General features: G+C 43.8%; 1 protein-coding gene across 1 annotated transcript in view; it reads left to right on the top strand.

Moving 5' to 3' along the window:
* Positions 1-7,847: 7,847 nt before the first annotated feature.
* NAA15 (N-alpha-acetyltransferase 15, NatA auxiliary subunit) overlaps positions 7,848-22,718 on the top strand; it is a 54,733-nt gene continuing 39,862 nt past the window's right edge. The window contains exon 1 of the mRNA XM_066632418.1: positions 7,848-8,142. Within this exon, the coding sequence (XP_066488515.1) occupies positions 8,089-8,142 (54 nt within the window). The 5' untranslated portion in view covers positions 7,848-8,088. The remainder of the gene's footprint in view (positions 8,143-22,718) is intronic.

Here is a 22,718-nt window from a genome sequence, read left to right on the forward strand (position 1 = left end):
TGTTGGTTTGCTTCCTCCTCCTCTAAGCACTTCCCCGATCCCAGGAGCGACAGGACGAGCGCACCAATCACACAGCGCGAGGGGCGGGCTGCTGAGAGCTGCAGGCGGTGCGAGCGCCATCTACTGGCGGTTCAAGGCAGCCACTGTTGCTCTCCGCCACCCTTATGCGTTCCCACGGTTTTAGGGCTGCTATCCATTACAGTGTTTCTCAAAGTGTGGGTCGGCACCCACTGGATGGGTCACGAGCCAATTTCAGGTGGGTCCTTATTCCATTCAATGTGTGTTTTATTTTTAATATATTAGACCAGCATTTCTCAAACTTTGGGTCGGGACCCACTAGGTGGGTCCCGAAACAATTTCAGATGGGTCCCCATTCATTTCAATATTTAATTTTTAATAGATTAGACTTGATGCTACCATGACATGTGACTGCATTGGGGAAATGGTACAGATCTGTGCTTTTAACAGGCTATTCTGTATTTGTTTTAACAATGATAGTCAATGGGATTTACTTCTGGGTAAGTGGGGCTTAACCACATCCTTCCTGCAAGCATTCAGTGTTCCCCTGCTTGATTGTCTAACAAGCAGGCACTATATGCACAGAGCAAGCAGGGCTTCACTATGTCAGCATTGGAGCAGGGCTTGCCAGTATGCTCCTGCTGTACTCCCAACTGCGGGGAGGCAAACCCCAAAACAGGGCCTTTACCAAGCTTCAGTAAATCACTTACAGCCCAATCCTATCCACACTTTCCTGCAAGTAAGCCCCACTGAATCTAACAGAACTTACTTCTAAGTAGACATGCATAGATTGGGCTGCCAATTCTCATAATTCCCATCAGAAGCACAGCAGAGGATCAAAACTATACAGCAAGCTGCCTTATACTGAGTCAGACCATTGATCCATCCAGCAACAGCTTTCCAAGGTTTCAGATGGGAATGTTTCTCTGTCCTACCCAGAGATTCAGGGGACTGAATCTGGAACTCTCTGCCTGCAAAAACAGATGCCCTTCCACTGTGCTTGTCTCAAAAAAGTTTGAAAACTACTATCACACACACACACACACACACACACACACACACACAACTGTTCAGTAAAGGACAGCTTTCTTATTTTATGTGTCAGAGGGCCCAATCCTATCCAGTTTTCCAGTGCTGGTGCTGCTGTGCCTATGGGGTATGCACTGCTTCCTATGATGGGGAGGGAGTCACAGAGGCCTCCTCAAGGTATGGGAACATTTGTTCCCTTACCTCAGGGCTGCATTGAGGTTGCACCAGTGCTGGAAAGTTGGATAGAATTGGACCCTGTGACTTTAATTTCTATATAAATAGTAATAGTGTTTACTTCAGAACAGACAAAACATCCATCAGTCACCCAATTTCGGGCCTGCTGTTAAGTGAGAGACTACTCAAAGACCAGTCCTGAGCTGCCAGGCACCCAAGGCTGAAGTACCACCAAAATGGATGCTGCTGCATCCTATGGTTGTTGAGGCAGCCAAGGGTGGCTCCCGACGCCTCCTGGGGAGAAGGGGACATTTGTAAGTAAGGGAAGCGGCCCCACAATGGGGCTATTTGACTCTGTGCCAGCTAAATAACTGGCGCAGAGCAAAGAAGCCCATGTTGGGCCAGGAGGCCTGATGCAGGGCTTTGGATCTGGAGGAGCCAAGCTTCTTTATTCCTGCCCCCCACCTGTCCTGCTCCCTTCCCCTGCCACGCCTTTCCCCTGCCCTAGAATGCTTCCCCCCATGCCCCCACTTATCTCTCTGCCACCTGGCACTTCACCTGGAGTGCCAGGCAGCCAGCCTCTGATTGGTGCTGGCCCAGCATGGGCTAGTGCCAAGCCTGTTCCAGCACTGGGCCGATGCTAACTGCCACAAGCATGCTTTATGGCATATTTGCGACAGTGCAAGTTGGCAGTGAGCCAGCATGCATTCTTCAGGATTGGGTCCTAAGTCTCCTGGTAAGTGGGCTCCTCATAATTTGAAGCCATCCATTTGAAAACAATTTGAAATCTCCTCAGCCCAATTTACTATTGCTTAATAATTGCAATACACCAAAAGAGATGGGATGGAGTAGTCAGATGCTTCCTCTTTGGCAGAAATGCTGCCACAGCTGGTTCTTCCAGTATTTCAAATGTAATTCTGCAAGTGGTGCAGTGAAAAGCAGCGTGTGTAGGTGTGGGCTCAGAACGTAACATCTGCATGAATGGTGAAAGAGGAACAAGAAATCAAAGGGTGGATAAAACAAAGTACTTCTTCACACAAATTGTGGATCCTAATTCTTTTATGGAATTTAGCCATGGGAGTTGAATAGTCAGAGGCAGTATCTTTCTGATTATAAGTTCCACGGGTCAATCTACAGAAAACAGTTGTTGCTTTCATGCTCTGCTGGTGAGCTTCCCAGGACTATTTAGCCAAGTGTAATAATAATAATAATAACTTTATTTTTACCCCGCCTTTCTCCCCAAAGGGACTCAAGGCGGCTTACAACAGGTTAAAACAGATTAAAAACATAATTTAAAACAAATAAAAACATATTAACACATATCATAAAAACAGCAGTCAGATAAAAAATAGTAAAAAGAGCATAGAGCAGCAGCAAATCATAAAAGAATCAGGCCTGTAAAAAATATAAAAGATGTTAAAAAGATGTTAAAAGGCCGAGAACTCAGAAGGCTTGTTTAAACAGAAGGGTTTTCAGGCCTCGCTGAAAAGTCTCAAGAGAGGGAGCCATTCTTAAGTCAAGGGGAAGGGAGTAATAGAATAGGGAAGGGCACAAATAGGGCTAAGGCTATAATCCTATACACAATTACCCAGAGGTAAATGCCACTGAATTCAATGAGACTTATTTCTGAGTTAGCCATGCATAGGAGTGCACTGTGAACACACTTTGTTCACACACTTCGGTGTGTCCTTTGGTCCTATATGATGTTTCTGAAAGAGGAATAGCTGCATATTTTGCATTCATCCTATGCATATTTTTTCTGAACTAAATCCTCTTGTTTTTGATGGAGTTAACTTACAAGGTGGCATTGCAATGTATCAGATTGAAACCTTATTTTAATTTGCAGTGTACAGGTGTAATGGAAGATCAGAAGATCATCAGGTGGATGACATGGTATTGACAGCGATTCCATGTTTTGACAGCTGTTTGACAGCTCTGGAAAGGGCAGGGCTGACTCCACAGCTGTAATCAATCAAGGCCAATGGAGACCTGGATAGACACCTGAGCTTCATCTGACCTTGATAGGACTTTGAATGAGCTAAGGAGGTAGCTCACAGCTGAGCTGCATTTGGACTTAACAAGGGACTGCAGGATAAAAGGCAGCTTCAGAAGAAGCAAAGCTATCAGACCAAAGGCTACCATGACCCAGGGGGAGATGCTCCCTGACCCAGAGGGAATCTGACCAAGAGGCTACCTGACCCCAGACCTACAGGACAGACACACAGGAGAAGGGGACTGCCAGGACTCTGCTGGAGAACACAGAAGAGAGGACTGCCAGGACCCTGCTAGAGGAGACACTCTGCTGGAGAGGACACAGTGGAGGGACTCTGCTGCAGAAGACTGGACTGTGTTTTGGAGTCTGGATTGGACTTGAACTGGAGGCTTTAGACCTTTACCCACTGAGTTAAGTGGAGTTTTGGGGAGGGAAAGCCTCTGGACAAGAGGATTTGCAGGGAGTGTTACCTGTGTAATTTCATTCCCTTCACTTTAATTTCCTTTTGTCAAGGCACATAGGAGAGTCCTTCCCTGTTACTGCTACCCACTACATAGCTCCTGTTCCCCGAGTGATAATCTGCCCAGTGCGATCTGGCTGATGGGGATACAGGACCCAAACCTTCTGGCCACTACACATCTCCTGATCTGTAAAGCCAAACCCCTGAGCTCCTCTAACAGTGGGCTTCCCTGGGCCATCCACTCCCTGGATGGCTGCCGTACTGCACTTCTCACAGATCAGCTGTGCAATCCGCTGCCCAGCCTGACATGTGAAATTGTCCTTGCTCCCATTGTAGAGGATAACCTTCAGTTCTTCTTGGTAATCTAGGTCACGGCACCTCCTAGCACCTGTATCGCTGCCGTGGGTAGTTTCCTTGACCAGAAACCCAATGCACCTTCTTTCCCATTTGTCCTTTCTGCCACAAGCTCCACATGGCCACTTCCTGATTAGCAGACACTTACAGCTCAAAGGGAAGTCCTTTCACAAATTGGCCCAGTGGCATTGCAACTGCCACTGCAGCCTTAGCAGCAGTCAAAGCAGCATGCTGCTGTTTTCCCCATTCAAACTGCACCTTTTTCCTAGTTATATTATAGATAGGTGGCAGTATGCTATCTCCAGGATCCCATTAACCTTATTACCTTCTGAGCCTCCTGCTTCAAAGAAGATTTAACATCCTTTCCAGAACAGGCCTCACAGGCCCAGACCATACCACCTCTAAGAACTGGACCCATTGAGCCAGTCCCTGAATCTTAGCAGGGTTAATTTCCCAACCTCTGGCCTCCATATACTTTACTAGGGTGACTAGCCCCTCCTGCACATCTTTCTCGGTGGTGCCCAAGATCAATCCCCAAGCTTATGAGATCCTCCTCCAGAAGGGTTAATGAGGTCTCATCTTCTGTATCTGACCCTTCACAGGGGTTGGCGGGCATGGTTTGCCTCACCTGTGCATTCCTCTTCTCCTTCCCCTCCTCCAAGAGTTTATACAGCACTGGAGTAGGGATACCATCTATTTCTTCCCTGGGCACCCCCCTCTCTATCAGGTCTGCCCATAACTTCCACCTGGGAACCCTCTGTCCAGATGCATGCAGGAGGTTCTTATCTGTGGTCTTTGCTGCAGGCACCCTCTCCTCTGTCCTGGGTGTACCCTTCCTTTGCTTTACATTCCTGGCTTTAGGCTTTGGGGTACCTTCACTGGGCATATCCTCCAGTTGCCCTAACAGGAGGGCCACAGCCCTCACTGGCTGCCCTTGAGCAGGCCCCAAAATAGACACCACAGCACCCTTCATCTGTGCTGGGGCTCCATTCACTAGCCTAGATCTCATTCCTGAAAGGCATATCTTCCAGCCCCTGAAACCCAGGCACATAGATGCCAGTCTGGGTGGCCAACACGCGCAACCGCTCCATGGCTTCCCTAATGGTTTGCCACCCTGGCAAATCTTCCACCCAATCTAGGGGCATGGGGTATCTAGCTCGCACCGTCATAAAAACCCACATAAACAATGAACCTGACTGGCCATGAGCTCCCCATAGGTACCCATTAACACATCCCTAGATAAAGCTCCTTGTGCTCTTCAATTCATTTACACTAAGGTAAATGTTATCGCACCCCTGGTCATGAAGCTGGAGCATCCAAGCACTCAGTGGCTCCGTAGGGCTTTGCCTCACATCCCTGGCCAAGTCTGATAACTCCTGTGCTGTGTGATCCCTCACAGTTTGAATTGTCTGGGAGGGGGCTCCCAAAGGTCCTTTTGCCTTATTTATTACAAGGGGGTATGCCTGAACTATAGGCTGTGCCCCTTCACCTTTCCCTTGTCTGGCTGGAACTTTCATACTAGTGTCCAGACCAGTACTACTATCAGCCTGTAAGAGGCCTGGATACTGGCTAGGATGCTTGTGCTCCTCCCTTACCTCTGCCTTAAGTATTCCCTTGAGCTCTGCCAACAGGGCTGAGAGAGCTTCATTAAGGCAGTCTGATACCCTTATCTGCTGTTGGGCATTTGCAAAGGCTTCAGCATAAGCTGAATTCTGTTCTTTTTAGCAGCAGATTAACCCATTCAGCTGATGCAGTTCCCGTTTCAGGTACCATATCTCTGTGCTATCCCTTCCTGGCAAATAGAGTTTCCTCAGAGAGGAGAAAACAAACTTACCAAACTTCCAGATATGGGCAAATGCCATTATTAATGTCCATATCATTCCCAGCACACTCCATGCATTCAAAAACACAGCAGAAGTGTACATGTCCTTTACTAGGGGCTCCATATCCCAGATCCAAAAGGAATCCATTCCTTTGCGCACAGCTGTGTCCCTTAGTATTAATTGCCTCAGGCTTTAAATCCCACTCCTGGTGCGAATTTGTTCTATCCTGCCAACTATGCCAGTTTGTCCTATCCCAATTTTCCCAATCCTGCTGACTATGCCAATTCATCCTGTCCCAATTTTCTCTATCCTGCCGACTAGGCCAATTTGACCTGTCCAAATATTCCAACTCCCTTCTAATGCCCACTTTTTGGCTAATTCACACTCTCCTTTTCCAAGAACAGTGGTGTTTGTAGCAATATTCTTGTTAATTGCTCAACTGATAAGGAGTTCTGTTCATTTCTTTGCACACCACAGCTGTTGTTCTTGGAAAAGGAGGGCGTTAATTAGCCAAAAAGTGGGCATTAGAACGGAGTTGGAATATTTGGACAGGACAAATTGGCCTAGTCAGCAGGATAGAGAAAATTGGGACAGGACGAATTGGCGTAGTCGGCAGGATTGGGAAAATCAGACAAGCCAACAGGTCAGCAATGGGGAAAGAACAAGCTGTCTATGTCTGCAAAGCTTATGCACATTTACCTTGAAATAAGCCTTGCTGAACCCAGGAAGCCTTACTTCTGAGTCAATATGCATAGATTTGCACTGTAAGGCACCTACGAATTTGCATAGCCACCTTCTGCAGAGTCAGGCAATTGGGGCACAGAGCTCAGCACTGCCTACTGATGTGCAGAGGTTCTCCAGAGTTTGAGCTAGGTCTTTCCTAGATCCACCTGGAGAGACCAAAGCTTGAAACCAGAACCACTGACATACATACATAGTGGATCTACTCTGCCACTGCTACAGCCGGCTTTCCTTTATACTGTAGTCTTATATTATGGAAGATTTAATCCTAATGTGACTATGGGCAAATCCTAACCAGGTCTACTCAGAAGTAAGTCCTATTTTGTTCAATGGGGCTTACTCTCAGGAAAGAGTGGTTAGGATTGCAGCCTATAAGTGTGCCACTGTGGTCTTCAGGAGTAATTCAGGGACAAATACGAAATGCAGCAATTGGCAGGGCATAAATTAGTATGCACATTAGTCTGATCCGCTATACTAGTGTTTCTCAACTGTGGGTCAGGACCCACCAGGTTGGTTGTGAGCCAATTTCAGGTGGGTCCCCATTCATTTCAATGTGTGTTTTATTTTTCATATATTAGACCTGATGCCACCATGATATGTGCCTGCATTTGAGGAAATGTGACAGATCTGTACTTTGAACAGGCTACTGTCCATAGGTGTTTAACAATGATAGTTAATGGGCTTACTCCCAGGAAAGCCTGGACAGGACTGCAGCCTGAGATTCCAATCCTGTGGATGTCTACTCAGAAGTAAGTCTCATTATCGTCAATGGGGCTTACTCGCAGGAAAGTGTGGATAAAATGGCAGCCTAAAAGTCCAATCCTATGCCTGTTTACTCAGAAGTAAGTCCCATTAAAGTCAATGGGGCTTACTCCCAGGAAAGCCTGGACAGGACTGCAGCCTGAAAGTCCAATCCTATGCATGTCTACTCAGAAGTAAGTCCCATTTAAGTCAATGGGGCTTACTCCCAGGAAAACGTGGCTAGAACTGCAGTATCAAATACCCCAAGCCGACAAACCTCACCCTGCAGCACTGTGCCCATTCCCAGCCACACACAGCGCGCATGCGCACTGCTTCCTCAGAGCCACCCGCTCTGCCCAGTCCAAGACACACGCGACGCACATGCGCACTGCTTCCTGAGAGCCAGGAGTCCCGACACCCCTTGCTGCTGCCTCTGCGGGGGGCGGAGAGGAGAGGAAAGAAAAAAATGGGGTCATGGCGCATGCGTGCGCCGGCGGGTGACCCGGCTGGGGAAGCCCTGAGCGGCGGCCATTTTGGCGGCGCCTCCTCTCTCCGGCCTGTTCAGTTACCACGTGAACCGCCCGCCGCTTGGGGCTCGCTGCGGGACGGGGTAGCCGGCGCAGGCACGGCGGCTGGTAGGGCGTGCAGCGGGGGCCGGCGGCCTGGCGGGGAGTCCGTCCCGGGAGGAGGCGGCTGTGGCGGCGGAGGGGACCTGAACTCGCAGCGGCGCGGTGGGGGTCGGAGCAGCGGGAGCGATGCCGTCGGTGAGCCTCCCGCCGAAGGAGAACGCGCTCTTCAAGCGCATCCTGGTGAGTGGACGGCAGGCGGCCGGAGGGGCTGGAGCCCGGCCTGGGCAAGCCCTGCGCCCGCCGCTTCTGGCTCGGCCAGGGACTCTTGTCTCAGGACTGACAGGCGCCCGGCCAGGCGGCGTTCCTTGTTCCAGAGCGCCCTGGAACGCGCCCGCGTTCTCTGCTCCGAAGCGCCCCTTGGAAGCCGTCTGGCTGCTGGGACCCTCCTCTGCGGGAGGGAACGCGGCAGGTGAGGCAGAACCTCCCCACTGGGTCCTTTGAGAAGCATCGCCGCCCTGTGAGGCACACAAGCATCCGCAGCCCACGCACAGGTGAGGCAGAGCCTCCCCACTGGGTTCTTTGAGAAGCATCGCCACCCTGTGAGGCACACGCAGAGGTGGGGCAGAGCCTCCCCACTGGGGTCCTTTAAAAAGCACTGCCACCCTGTGAGGCCTGTCAAGCACCCACAGCCCATAGGCAGGTGAGGCAGAGCCTCCCCACCAGGGTCCTTCTAAAAGCTCCACAGTTATGTGAGGTGCACAAGCACCCACAACCTCCCCACTGGAGCCTCCCCACTGGAGTCCTTCGAAAAACAGCACTGCCATTTGAGGCACCCAGCATCCACAACCTATGCGCAGGTGAGGCAGAGCCTCCCCACTGTAGTCCTTCAAAAGCACCACTGCTGTGTGAGGCACACAAGCACCCACAGGCAGGTGAGGCAGAGCGTCCCCACCAGAGTCCTTCGAAAAGCACAACTGCCATGTGAGGCACCCACAACCTATGCGCAGGTGAGGCAGAGTCTCTCCTCACTTGAATCCTTAGAAAAGCACCACTGCTGTGTGGGGCACCCAAGCAACCACAACCCACTTGAGGAGCACATGATTTGTGGGTGCTTGGGTGCCTCACACGGTGGCTGAGCTTTTTGATGGACTCTGGTGGGAAGGCTCCCCAACCGCTGCATGTTCCTATGGCAGAGAGGAAAAAAGAACATGTAACTTTCATCTTGCTGGTTTCTCCTCTAATCTTTCATTCTGCAGTTCCCAAACTGTGGTTCCATGATCTACCAAGTGGATTGCAACCCAAGTTTTGGTGGGTCGTGAAACTGACAAGGCAGTTGAGGCTACATGCATCAAGGGTTAAGTAACTTGCTACTGGTGGGAGCATTGGTGCCCAGCCACTACTGTAGCCACAAAGTCTTGAGCATTTGGTAATGTGAAACTTTTTTTAAGGTGGGTCCCAGTGCTAAAAAGTTTGGGAGGAACTGTACTGGAAGCTGTGGAAAAGCAAGGGTTCCTGTGCTGGCTTTTAACCCATTTCTGTCCAGCCCACAGGTGTGCACATTTGATCCCTGTTGCATATATGCAGCGTTGGGCAGAAATGGCTTTAATGAAAGAGAGAGTTAACATTCAGCCGCTGAGATCTTAGCCTTCCTTGCATGTGAGCTTCCAGTGCTTTTAAAACTGCTTCAGCAAACCCTTCTGATATCTGTACAGTGTCAGTTTCTGACTCGAGCTACTTCAGATCGATTCTTGGAGAATTGCAATCTGCTGGTTTGAGAACAAGTTCAGTGAGGAACAGCCTCACAGGGAAAAGTTGTATCTTTACTAGTTTTAATTTCTTGTTCTTAACCACTGGAAAATAGCTACAGCTCATTTTTTTTCTAGATCAGCCATTTTCAACCACTGTGCTGTGGCACACTGGTGTGCCGCAAGTGGTCCACAGGTGTGCCACTGGAATTTGGGGGAAGGTCATTTATTAGTAGGGCCAATGGGGATGTGAGCCCCCAACTGGCAGCATGGTGTACCTTGTCAATTGTAAAAAATCTGATGGTGTGCCCTGACAATTTTAGTGGGTTGTCAGTGTGCCATGAGATGAAAAAGGTTGAAAATTGCTGTTCTAGATGGTAGTAAAGCCATCTCAATTTATATAAGCATATTTAAAAAGTGAAGTATTTCTGTTTTTTTAAACATGCATGATATCGGTTTGTGGTTAAGTTTGAATTATAGCATAACGTGTTACTGAACCAAAATAAACACTTATAGAAAGTTGGTCAGCACGTTCTTTAAGATAGTTTAGTCATTTTTAAATAATTGGAAATAATTTAGGACATCAAGATTTTGATGAACAGGTCAGATTATAGATCAGAATATTTTACTTGTGAAACAGCTGATGAAGTGACAGTGCTCTTCTGTTAACAAAGTGTTGAAAATTAATGGTATTATTTACTTAAAAACAATTACATTTCATCCCTCAATGTTCATAGCCTAAGAACATCTTGGTTCATCTGCTTTTGAGTATGTTATGCCAAAAATATTGCAGTCATTGGATTGATAGCATTGCTGTAGGTTACAGAAATAGTAACAGAAGCCACATAGAGATGATGGCCCTTTCTGCTAATAATATCCCCTTGCAAACGTTTGCTAGTATTAGTCTCAAAATCAACTCAAGGAAAGTATAGTCTTGCATTGTTCCGAGGTACTTATGTGACCTTAAAATACAAGGCATTAATTTAATTAGTAAATAAGAAGGCATGGTCTAGCTATAAACAAGTGCTTTCACATGTTTTGGATTGTGCCCATGGCATTTTAATTTTCAGTGAAATTGCACTTTTGAAGATTTGCATGGATGGCACATAATAGTCCCTTTGAAGGTATTTGGTAAAGCTGTATTATGGGTAATATGAAACTGTCAAGGGGAAAACATTTTCTCCATTTTAAAATGTGATCTTAATTATGCAGGTGTGAATACATGGAATACTTAATGTGGGAATATGAACGCAAAGTAGCAGTACTTCTGATTATGCTTTTATCCTTCTCTTCCCTGGAAAGCATGGAGTGACTTACTTAGGGCATTTCTAGCAGTCTTCCAATCAGGTTTACACTTACTCAGGGTCCAATCCTATCCAACTTTTCAGCGCTGATACTGATGTCTTGGCAAGACACTGATGTCTTGGCAAGGGAATTTTTGTTCCCTTAAGTCAGGGCTGCATTGGTGCTGGAAAGTTTGATAGGATTTGGTTCTTAGTTTTAGTGTTATTGGGTATTCTTAAATGATTGGGTTCTGTGGGTAAGATGGGATTGGTTTCACGGTCCCTTCTTGACCATTCTTCTGGGATCACATATGTTCATAGTAAAGTGAAGGAATGTTTTTGCTTCATTGGGGTCATGTCTCTATTGCAGTTGGGAGTAGGTTTTTAGAACAAGCTGTTGAACATAAGATGAACTTGATATAATGTCCTGTGCTTGTCCCAACTTGTTTGTAAATTTTAATAGTATTATGGAAGTACAGTAAATAGGTCTGTAGGATGCTTTTATCAAGTACTTTTAAGGGAGTCTCTCACATGAGGCATTATCCTCTGGGGAATAACTTTTCTGATCCTTTTGTCTGTAAAAACTTTTCAAATGCAAGCTTGCAAGAAGAGTTGCCACTGTTGCCAGCACCCTAGTCCGCAACCATTTACAGTGAATAATGTATATTTAGACCAGTCTAAGCAAGTTAAACTTGTAGGGTTATTTTCCATCATGATTTTAGGATTTTATTTTTTTTGTTTTTGATTTCAGAACAACATATAGTAATAATTAGGATGGAAATGCAAATATGTTCCTTAGGTAGGTTCACACCTTCAGGAAACTATAGGCAGGACATGTTATGGGTGAGGCATGCATCACAGCTTGCCCATCCCACCTTAATACATTTGATGTATATCTAAATGTTCCTACAGATGTGTGTTAGTAACGTATACCAAAAGTGTTTAAGTTTCTCTTTCATCCCACTTTTTCATGAGAAAAACATTGCAGCATTATCAGGTGCATGCATGTTGAGATATACCTGTTTTTCTCATATAAGATCTTACATTAAATGCAAGGAGGTGGAGAGTGTCCATCTGTTGAGTTGCTAAAGGTGTGAATAGACCTCTTTGACATTAACAATAATTTATCCTACAAGCAAGGCAAAATCAAAATGGACCACTTCATCCTCTTTAATTCTGAGACTTTATCTTAATGGTGGAAACAAAAGATGATTCAATGCTTGCAAATCTCAGTTGTGTTTTCTTGCCATCAGCTTGCACTTTCTAAGATTCTGTATCAGTAGTTACTGTCAAGAGCCTGCTGGAGAATTTCCAGTGGAAAAGCAGGTTCTTCTTCGTTGTAGAAGGGAATCTGTGGACACTATCAAATATGTTTGCTTTCCATGTTCAGAAGGTAAGAGGAGCTGTTTTTCAGCTTTCAAATTGAATGAGTGATTTTCAAGAACTACTTGTCAGTCCAGAAATGATGGAACAGATGGTACAGTCTTACTTTATCATTCTTATCCTATTTGGAAACAGTGTCACAGGCTGTAGCAATACAGATTTTCTTGGCTTTGGAAATGTGTCTGTGCAAGACAGTGTTGCGTGGACAAGTGAAAAGGCTACTACATTAATATGTGATAGATCTCTAAGATGAACCAAAGGCACAAGAAAAATACTGAAAACATGATGCTGTCAGAAAGCTTTGTGATGATTTCTGGGTTTTTTAGAGACAGTTATCTCACTTTGCAAATTGTCCTAAAATTTTTGCATCAGAATATGTAATCATCTAAAAAAAGTCTTTCAGCATAACTTTCCATATGATACTGTAAACCCTATTGGGTAAAAATGGCTATAGGTGTTTTATATTTAGCAGGGCTGGGGGAGGAATTGTTCCTCTTCACCTTAACATGCTGTCTTTTTCAGTGGCTTTTTTCTGGTGTCTCCCTTATGTCTTTTTCTTTTTCTTTTTTGTGAGCCTTTTGGGGACAGAAAACTGTTCATCTAGCTATGAACTATGTTTTGTTGAAAAGTGGTATATAAATGTTAATAACTATTCGAGTTGATAATGTTTGAATGCAACACACAACTGTTCTGTTGGTGGAGCTACATGACCCTGACAAATACTTCTTGAATCTTTAATATGTAGTGGTAGATTTCAGTGAATCCTGTAAACTGCCTTGCTGCTTCTTTAGTCACAGGGATTGCTCTCATTGACTCATTACTCTAGTGCAGTGGTACTCAAACTTTTCCGGCCAGTGGCTCGCTTGACCCTCATGGCTGTTGGCCATGACTCCCCATCCTGTTCCTGAGGGCTGGAAGTGACAACATTAAACAGGAAGTGGCCAGAAATATTAACTATATTAACTATATTAAATATAATATAATATTAGATTTATTATAATATAATATTATATATATATTAACTATATTAATATTAATTATATTAATCATATCATAAATTAAATGCAGATCTTAAAAATATATTAATACAAAGCAATATACATGCTTTATAAATGATCAGCTGCTGATCACTGTTGGAGACAGGATGCTGGAGTAGGTAGATTTTGTCTGGTCCAGGAGAACTAATTTTTTAAAACTTTGTAAGCATACAAATAGAATTGTTTTATCAAATGAGCTTTGTGAACAACCAGTCTGACCAACAGTACACAAACACACCCCTGTGGACCCCAATCCAACTAGTCATTTCTCTCATTCTCCTTGGATAGGATTGAACCCTTTATTAATTTAATGAAATTAAATTTTTCCAACAGCTGGTGGGGAAAACAAAAATAGACTGTGAAAATATATCAGAGCTAATAAGGGTTTGGTTAGGAAGCTGATTTGTCTCCTATACTAGGAGATGCACAGCTCAAGCCTATGCATGTCTACTCAGAAGTAAGTCCCATTCGAGTCAATGGGGCTTACTCCCAGGAAAGTGGATAGGATTGGGCAAGCAACTTTGCCTTTGCCAACTGCATGAAAACAACTTTAAGGGGAGGGGGAGAAAAGCGGGAAGGTTTGGAGATCGAAAGGGGGGAGTGGAAGAGGGAGAGGGTTGAAAAGAGAGATTTCACTTTGATGAGAAGCGATCCCAGGCTGGGAACTAGGAACCAACCAGACAAGGATCAGTGAGGGTTAAGGACTGCAAGCTGAGCATGCTCGGAAGGGGCCGGGGAGGCAGCAGCCACTCTCGCAGCTGAGCAACTCCCATTTCTTCTGCTTTAAAAAAAAAGCACAGATGACAGGGCAGAAGACGGGCTTGTATTCTGCCCAGTGACTGTATCGCTGCAAGAGAACATCCCACGCCTTCCCTCTGAATTCCTGGCTCCGCCCTAAAGTGCCACGCCTCACAGTTTGAATAACACTGCTCTAGTGGCTGGACTGAAAGACTTCATGTCCACATGGATGAGATTGGTGCATTGGGGAAAACAAAGGTATTTAACATTTCTGGTTGCAGGAAACATAGGGCCCAATCCTATCCAGTTTTCCAGTGCTGATGCAGTTGTGCCAGTGGGGAGTGTGCTGCATCCTGTGATAGAGGGGCAGTCACTGGGGCCTTCGTAAGCTACATTGTGGCTATACCAGAGGCTACATTGTGGCTATACCAGAGCTGGAAAGTTGGATAGGATTGGGCCCGCAGAGTGTATTGCACTGACCTGAATGCACTTAACTGGAAGGTTTATCCCCACTGTAATAATTACCACTTATTTTTGTTTGTGTGCTTGTTTGACAGATTAGATGGTTATGTGGTTGTTCATAACATAACTGTTTTCAGTATGTCTGAAAAGCTCTGCATAGGTAACTTCATTACTGTATTGTTATAAACTAGATCCAAAAAATCTTTTCCTTCTCTAGTCTAGGTCAGGGGTGCCCAAACCCTGGCCCTGGGACCACTTGCGGCCCTTGAGGCCTCACAGTGTGGCCCTCAGGGAGCCCCCAGTCTCCAATGAGCCTCTGGCCCTCCGGAGATTTGTTGGAGCCCACACTGGTCCGACGCAACTGCTCTCAGCTTGAGGGAGACTGTTTGACCTCTTGAGTGAGCTGTGGGATGCTTGTTGTTTCACGTCTGTGAGGGAGTAGCAGCAGCAAAGGAAAGGCCAGCCTTGCTTTGTGTAAGGCCTTTTGTAGGCCTTGAGTTATTGCAAGACCTTCATTCATCCTTATAAGTTCATCTTTAATATATTCATTTATGTAAACTTATGTAAATTTATTCAAATTTTAAATGTAAATTAATTCTTTTTTCCCCCAGCCATTGTCTGAGAGACAATGTGGCCCTCCTGCCAAAAACTTTGGACACCCCTGGTCTAGGTTAATAATAATATGATTTAGTTTCAGGCATTCTCAACCTGTTATTGCATATTCCCAACCTGTTTGCTAGAATATTACTTTTGTATGTCTTTCACCTTCTTTAAACATCAAGATTAAGCAGTGTCAAGCTGATTAAAAACACACCCAGTAATTTAACTCACTTGACTTGCACAAAAAAGAGTTCAGGAGTTGGGTGCTTCCTCTCCTCTCCTGTTTTCTTAATGAAGTACTGCATGATCTTTTACCTTATGGTCTTAACAGCCATGTTGGGCATAAGGGAAGGTGCACAACCACCAATAGTGCATTGCTGTGGTACTCTTGTCTCTAACCATTAAAGGCTTCAGACAAGTGACAGATTACATGGCTAGCTCTTAAGTAAGTCAAACACAGGAATGCATTGATACGGTCACTTTCATTTGCTTTATGTTATAGTACTTATCAGGGTTCTAAGCATTGTTTTTAATTTTAGATAGCAAGCTGTTTGAACGGAATCGGCCTGAGCTGGGTTCACGTAATCTGGTTAGTTTAAAACAAGTGGAAGAAGTTGGATATTACTTTAGAGGTGCCATTTTGCATACAGTGAAAACAAAGTTGGTTTATAATCTGAGGTTTCAGTTTAGACTTGGAATAGGATTTAAGCAAACCTGAAAATGTCAAAATATTGATTTTCATCTTTGTTGTAGTATGGTATTGAGCAGATAGTAAATATCATTGTTGTACATCTTTGAATTTGGAAACCTTCTCAAAGCAACTTTAGCATTCAGATTTCCTCTGCTTGGGAAGGAGGGAGCCCAGCCTGCTCTTAGTGGGGTGTGTGTGTGTCCAAATGCCATAGCCTGCATTCCTCTGCCTTGCCTGGGGGGGAAAGGGGTGGCATCTGCATGTTGGGGTGTATGTGTGTGAGCATGCCTCTATCTACTTTGGGAGTGAGTTGTAATCTTGCTCTGTGTGGCTACAATCCTATCCACACTTTCCTGGGAGTAAGCCCCATTGACTCAAATGGGACTTACTTCTGATTAGACGTACATAGGCTTGGGGTCTGTGTCAGCTTAACCAAGGATCTTCACCTTCCTCTTTTTCCTCCCCCTTCAAAAAAGAAAAAAAGCCATTCTTGATCAGTCAGACTTTGTCTCCAAAAATTGATTAAAAAATAAAAATACCCATTCCTTTTCAGCCATCCCCCCTTTTCCTCCTGCCTCCTTTGGGGGGAGGGGTACTTCCCATCTTGGCTGCTATTATAAGACAAAAGGCACAATCCTAAACTAGGTCTACTCAGAAGTAAGTCCTATTGTGTTCAATGGGACTTACTCCCAGCATAGTGAGGTTAGGATTGCAGCCAAACAGTCTCAGTTTCACATCAGTTTGCAATTAGCAGATAGACACAAAACAAAGTCTTTCTGTCCCCCAGCAAATTTCATCACTTTCCACGTGTGCTGCTATCAAACTCAAGGCACAATCCTAACCAGGTCTATTCAGAAGTCCTATTGTGTTCAGTGGGGCTTACTCTCAGGTAAGTGTGGTAAGGATTGCAGCCTTAGAGTGCCTGCAGCTCTGCTGAAGATTTGACCTCTTTTTTTTGTTTCTAGTGTATAATTATAACACCATCATCCCCATTTTGGGGGGAGGTGAGGTGATGTAATGGGGAGCTGTGGCCAGTCGCCACAAGGATCAGGGGAGCCACGGGCCAGAAAAGTTTGAGAACCACTGCTTTAAGGGGTAGTGTAGTTATTACTACTAAGCATTTGTACAGTGCTTTTTAGTGTGCTAAATACTTCACTGGTATTTTTAATGTAGTCCTGTAATTATGTAAAGCAGGGCTCTCTAAACCCTGACCGTGGGCCAGATCCGGGGTTTGGAAAAAGCCCTCCCCCCCATGAGCAACACTTACCATTGTGCCCAGATCAGCTTGAAAGAAACACAGCATTGCGGCAGAACTGTAAGTGCTGCTCAGGATATGGGGGGCTTTTTCCGGATACAGCCGTTTCAGAGACCACTGATGTAAAGGATAAACCAGAGGTTCCCAAAGTGTGCGCTGTTGTGCTTGCCACCAGCAGTGAGACCACAACATGACCCTGCAAACAGTAGTAGGTATCTCCTCTTGGTGGGCAGAGCTCCTGTGCACAGTTTTTAGATGCTTGAAAAAGCCAGCCCATCTGCCCGTCCTGAGCCTCTTACCACTGCATGTGGGGGTCATGTTTGGTCTCCCAATCCAGAAGTAAGTGACAATGATGCTGTCACATTGTCATGGGATCGCCACTTCCTTCCAGGTCCCAGGGCGTCATGATGGAGGTAAGTTTAGGAAGCATTGGTGTCAACCATACTGTAGTTTGATTTATGTCACGCTTCCTATTGATATATAAAACAGCAGTAGCAAAAAATTTTTAAAAACCCCTCAAAGAAGCAGCAGTCAAAAACTGAACACCAGTGAGACCAAGTGTTCTCTGTTATATTTTCTCTGTGTCTGCAGAAGGAGCTACTGCTGTGAAAAGCTGACTCCCACCAGTTTGTGGACTGAATTTGTTTAAAATATCCTCTGCAAACATGTAGTGCTTTTTTGATTCACAATCAGCCCTAAAATTGTGACTGGCGTAACAGTAGCAGCATCCTCATCAGCAGTTTGACCTCTGCCCCTAAATTGGAATTGAGAACATTGTCAAGAAAATGAGGTGGAGTCAGTGCTTGATAGTCTCTTCTTCATTGCTTGCAATTTTGTTTCTTTATTTCTAGTCTTCTTTAACTCTGAGCCTCTAGTAAAGAGCACTGATTCAGTTTAAATCTTTATTCCAGGGCTAGCATATTTATATTCAGTTTACTTAATAGTAACCAGGTTAAACTTTAAGAGAAACTTAGTATTCACATTTTTAAAGAATCAATTTTTTAAAAAACTATCCATTTATTTGTATTTGGTAAACCAGAGGGTCCATGGCACAGATTTTACTCCAGCCGCAAACTCACCAGAAGATGGCCTTAGAGAGATTGCTATTTTCTAAGCCACAACCTTGATATGCAGTTTGATTTCTGAGCCTAATTTACAGAGATTTTTATAAGAGTTACTAAAAAAAGAATGTAAAGTGCTTTTAACATTGGAAATGCACTTATGAACGCATGCATATTATTCTTGCTCTGTAAGTGCCCACATTTTTCAAACGTATGCTACATTTTTCTGCATACCCAGCAACCTGTTCTACACCATGTGAGTCAGGCTGTTTCTGGCTGAAGATTTTAATTTTTATGTTTTCTTCACGTAAAAAAAAATAGCTGTTAAGATGCTTGGAATTCTTGGGACCTTCTGGATGAAAGAACAAAGATTTATATGCATCTTTAATAGAAACATAGAAGCATCCGCAAGAGAAAATCAAGTATTTGGCATATGGCCTAGATGCCACTGTTCTAGAAACCCTAGTTGCCTATCTGTTCATTATCCTAGGACAGTGGTTCTCACACATTTAGCACTGGGACCCACTTTTTAGAATGAGAATCTGTCAGGACTCACCGGAAGTGATGTCACGACTGGAAGTGACATCATCAAGCAGAAAAAATTTTAACAATTCTAGGCTGCAATCCTACCCACACTTACCCAGGAGTAAGTCCCATTTACTATCATTGTTAAAAGAATATACATAGTAGCTTGTTAAAAGTACAGGTCTGTAACATTTCCCCAAATGCAGTCATATCCCATGTTAGCATCATCTAATATATTTAAAAAAATTGAAATGAATGGGGACCCACCTGAAATTGGTTTGCGATCCACAGTTTGAGAAACACTGTCCAAGAATGTCACAGACTACTATTTATACAGTGTAGTCCTATGTGTGTTCCAGAAGCGAGTTCCACTGTGTCCAGAGGAGTTGCTCACACATTCATGTCCATTATATTCCAGCCCATATTTGTGTTTTGTTTGTTCTTTTTTGCAATTTTTGCATTCAGGGGTTGGACCTAAATTCTTTCCTATTTTTATTTTATACATTTATATTTTGCTTTTAATTGAAAATAACATATTGGCTTGCAAAATCTTGCAAAATGATAGGAAAAAAACAAGCAACAAAAATTATAGATAATAATAAAACACATGAGCTATTGGAGTGTAAATTCAGTTCACAACAAAATAAAAATCTTCCTGAAACAAAGTTTTAATATTCCATCTAAAAATGGAAAGGGCGTTAGCAGGTCTGATCTTTGGCAAAGAATTTGTGTTCTTGAAGCTGGGAATGTCCAGTCTCTGGTATCTGCTCATTGAATTTCTGTTAATTGGAGGTCAGACAGAAGGATCCTTGAAGCAGATGTTGAGGCGTGGGTCAGGTTCATATGGGACCTTTAAGATAACCTGGTCCCAGATGCTGTAAAGTCCAAGAACAGCACTTTAAATTGAACCCAGCAGGTAATTAATATAGCTGGAGTAAAATTAATATACGTTCTAGCCAATGTGCTCCTACCAACACTTTGGCAACTATGTTTTGTACCAGTTGCAGCTTCCAAATTGTTTGTGAAAACTGGTTCATTTAGGGAATGTTACAGTTATCTAGCTAGGATGAATCCAGTGTAATTCAGGCCAGGTCCAACCTCTTCAGATATGGGGGTTGTTGGCGTACCATTTGAAATTGGGAAAAGGTGCCCCTAGTTGAGGCAATTGCTTAAATGTCCAAGGCATTGTTTCCACTAAGCTGTGCAGCCATGTAGCCTGGAGTCATAAGAACATAAGAACAGCCCCGCTGGATCAGGCCATAGGCCCATCTAGTCCAGCTTCCTGTATCTCACAGCGGTCCACCAAATGCCCCAGGGAGCACACCAGATAACAAGAGACCTCATCCTGGTGCCCTCCCTTGCATCTGCCATTCTGACATAACCCATTTCTAAAATCAGGAGGTTGCGCATACACATCATGGCTTGTAACTCGTAATGGATTTTTCCTCCAGAAAAATGTCCAATCCCCTTTTAAAGGCGTCTAGGCTAGACGCCAGCACCACATCCTGTGGCAAGGAGTTCCACAGACCGACCACACGCTGAGTAAAGAAATATTTTCTTTTGTCTGTCCTAACCCGCCCAACGCACAATTTTAGTGAATGTCCCCTGGTTCTGGTATTATGTGAGAGTGTAAAGAGCATCTCCCTATCCGCTCTGTCCATCCCCTGCATAATTTTGTATGTCTCAATCATGTCCCCCCTCAGGCGTCTCTTTTCTGGGCTGAAGAGGCCCAAACGCCGTAGCCTTTCCTCATAAGGAAGGTGCCCCAGCCCCGTAATCATCTTAGTCACTCTCTTTTGCACCTTTTCCATTTCCACTATGTCTTTTTTGAGATGCGGCGACCAGAACTGGACACAATACTCCAAAAAAGAGTCTGGTGGAACTGGTAGTCAGCGATGACATAAGACATCTCCAGAAGATGCACTGCAAGCAAAGGGGTCTGTGCAGAAGTGTGGACCCCTTTCCAGAAATACTGATCCTGTGTTATTCCTACGTGCCTTTAGATCAGTCATTTTCAATATTTTTCAGACCCAGGGCCCATCTTTTTTTTTCATTTTAGAACATTAACCAAAAGACTAAGAAAAGAAGCATGAAATTGGCGCCACTATTACCTTAGCATGGACCACCACTGAGTTGTAGGTCCAGACTCACTAGTAGATCAGAAATGTTTTATATAGGTTCTGTTCTTCTAAATTTCTGAAATATTCATACAAATAGTTTTTACCATAATTAGCTTGACATTGGCTAGAGAATCATGACCGATAGGCAATATCTGATGATCCGTGTTTGTGTGAATTCTGGGGTTAAAAGTGCTAATTGTATAAAGCTGATTGAAATCTAGTTTGATTTTCCTGCTTTGTTCATAAATTGGAACTTGCTAGATCTGGACCACAAACCCAGATGTTTCAGGCTTTGACAGAACAAAAAAAAAAATCACAATTTGTTTTTAACCAGAAACAGGTTGCAGATTTTTTTCTCTCACACGTGAACAAGAGGGAAGACTATGTGAGCTCAAGACTCACGATGATAATGTTGAACCAAGGTTTTGTGTCACATCTGAACTTGATCCATGAGTGTCTGAATTGTGATAAAACAGATAATTCCCATTGTGTGTTACCTGGAATAGACATTTGGAAACATTCTGCTGTTTTTCCAGCTGAGCATGATACTTAAGGGCACACCCTGGAGAGTCATTGACAGAATGTCTGGGAGGGTGCCCTACTTGAGACAATCATGAAACATCTTAACCTCATTTAGTTTAATGCTGTTTTGACTATGAAAGATCAGTCATAGATAGGCCATAAATTGTAGGTAGATATGATCAGCGTATATACAAAGTATAGAAAAAAGAAAGAGTACATGGAGTTCAGCCACACCATATTAATATTAATTTTCCTTAAACTTGCAGAATTGTCTTGAGCGTAGCATCATTTGGTTGTTTCATTGGTAACTAATGAATTGCATTGCTATGGCCGAAGCTGTATTTATGGGAAGTGGGGTTCTGATAGCAATCTTCGAACCTCTTGTAATACCAGTCTTTGAATCCTATGTAAACAGGTCTCCACAGTGGGAATAGTTAATGGACTCTTCTCATTTAGCAAAGAAAGAGAGGATGTATTTTTCAGCAATAAAAGCTTATTTATTTTAGCGGCCTAATTAGGAAGGTGAAACTTCATGATAAGGACCCACTGGTCAGATCTGTACTGATCTGAAAGTACTGATCTGTGAAATTTCCCCAAATGCGATCACTTACCAGGGTAGCATCAAGTGCAATATATTAAAAATAAAATATTGAAATGAATGGGGACCCACCTGAAATTGGCTCGCGACCCACCTAGTGGGTCCTAACCCACAGTTTTGAGAGACACTGGCTTATAGAATACATTTGCGTATGGGTAAGTTTTTGGATATTTGGAAGCCATGCTAGAAATTTATGCATAGATTCTTTACTAATATCCATTCTCTATAAGGATATGTTTATTTGTATGTTTTACTGATATATATACATCTTTTTAGTTTCTTTTCCTTTATTTCTTTTTACATTTAATGTTTTGTTTAACAATTGTGCTATTTTATTATTATCTAATAAAGGGAAAAAAATTTAAGGTTTGTGATGTGCTTGTTCTCCCACTTGAATGATATATCCTCAGAATGCAAGAAATTAAAATTTGTAAAAAGGAAAGCAAACAGAATTTGGATACTTGGCAATGATTCATCTCTCTTCCCTCCCCTCCCACCATTCTTAATTTATGACTTGAATGGTGGATAGCTACTATCAAGATATTTTGCACATTTATATTTTCAGGAAAACGAAGGCTTACAGCAGATTGTTTGACAGCAAAACTTATGGTCTAGCTTTGGTACTGTAATTGCCAAAAGCTTTCTGAAAAGCACCTGTGCAAGCTATAATTTTCAGCAGTGAAAAACCTTAATTGCTCAAGTGCTGTAGATCATGCACATTTCAGTGAATTAGGAGGAATCATTTAATCATTTGTAATCATTTCTGTTTAATTGTACTTGTTGAAGAGTCTGCAGA

This window comes from Tiliqua scincoides, chromosome 6 (assembly GCF_035046505.1).
Source record: "Tiliqua scincoides isolate rTilSci1 chromosome 6, rTilSci1.hap2, whole genome shotgun sequence".
In the NCBI taxonomy this organism is placed as follows: domain Eukaryota; kingdom Metazoa; phylum Chordata; class Lepidosauria; order Squamata; family Scincidae; genus Tiliqua; species Tiliqua scincoides.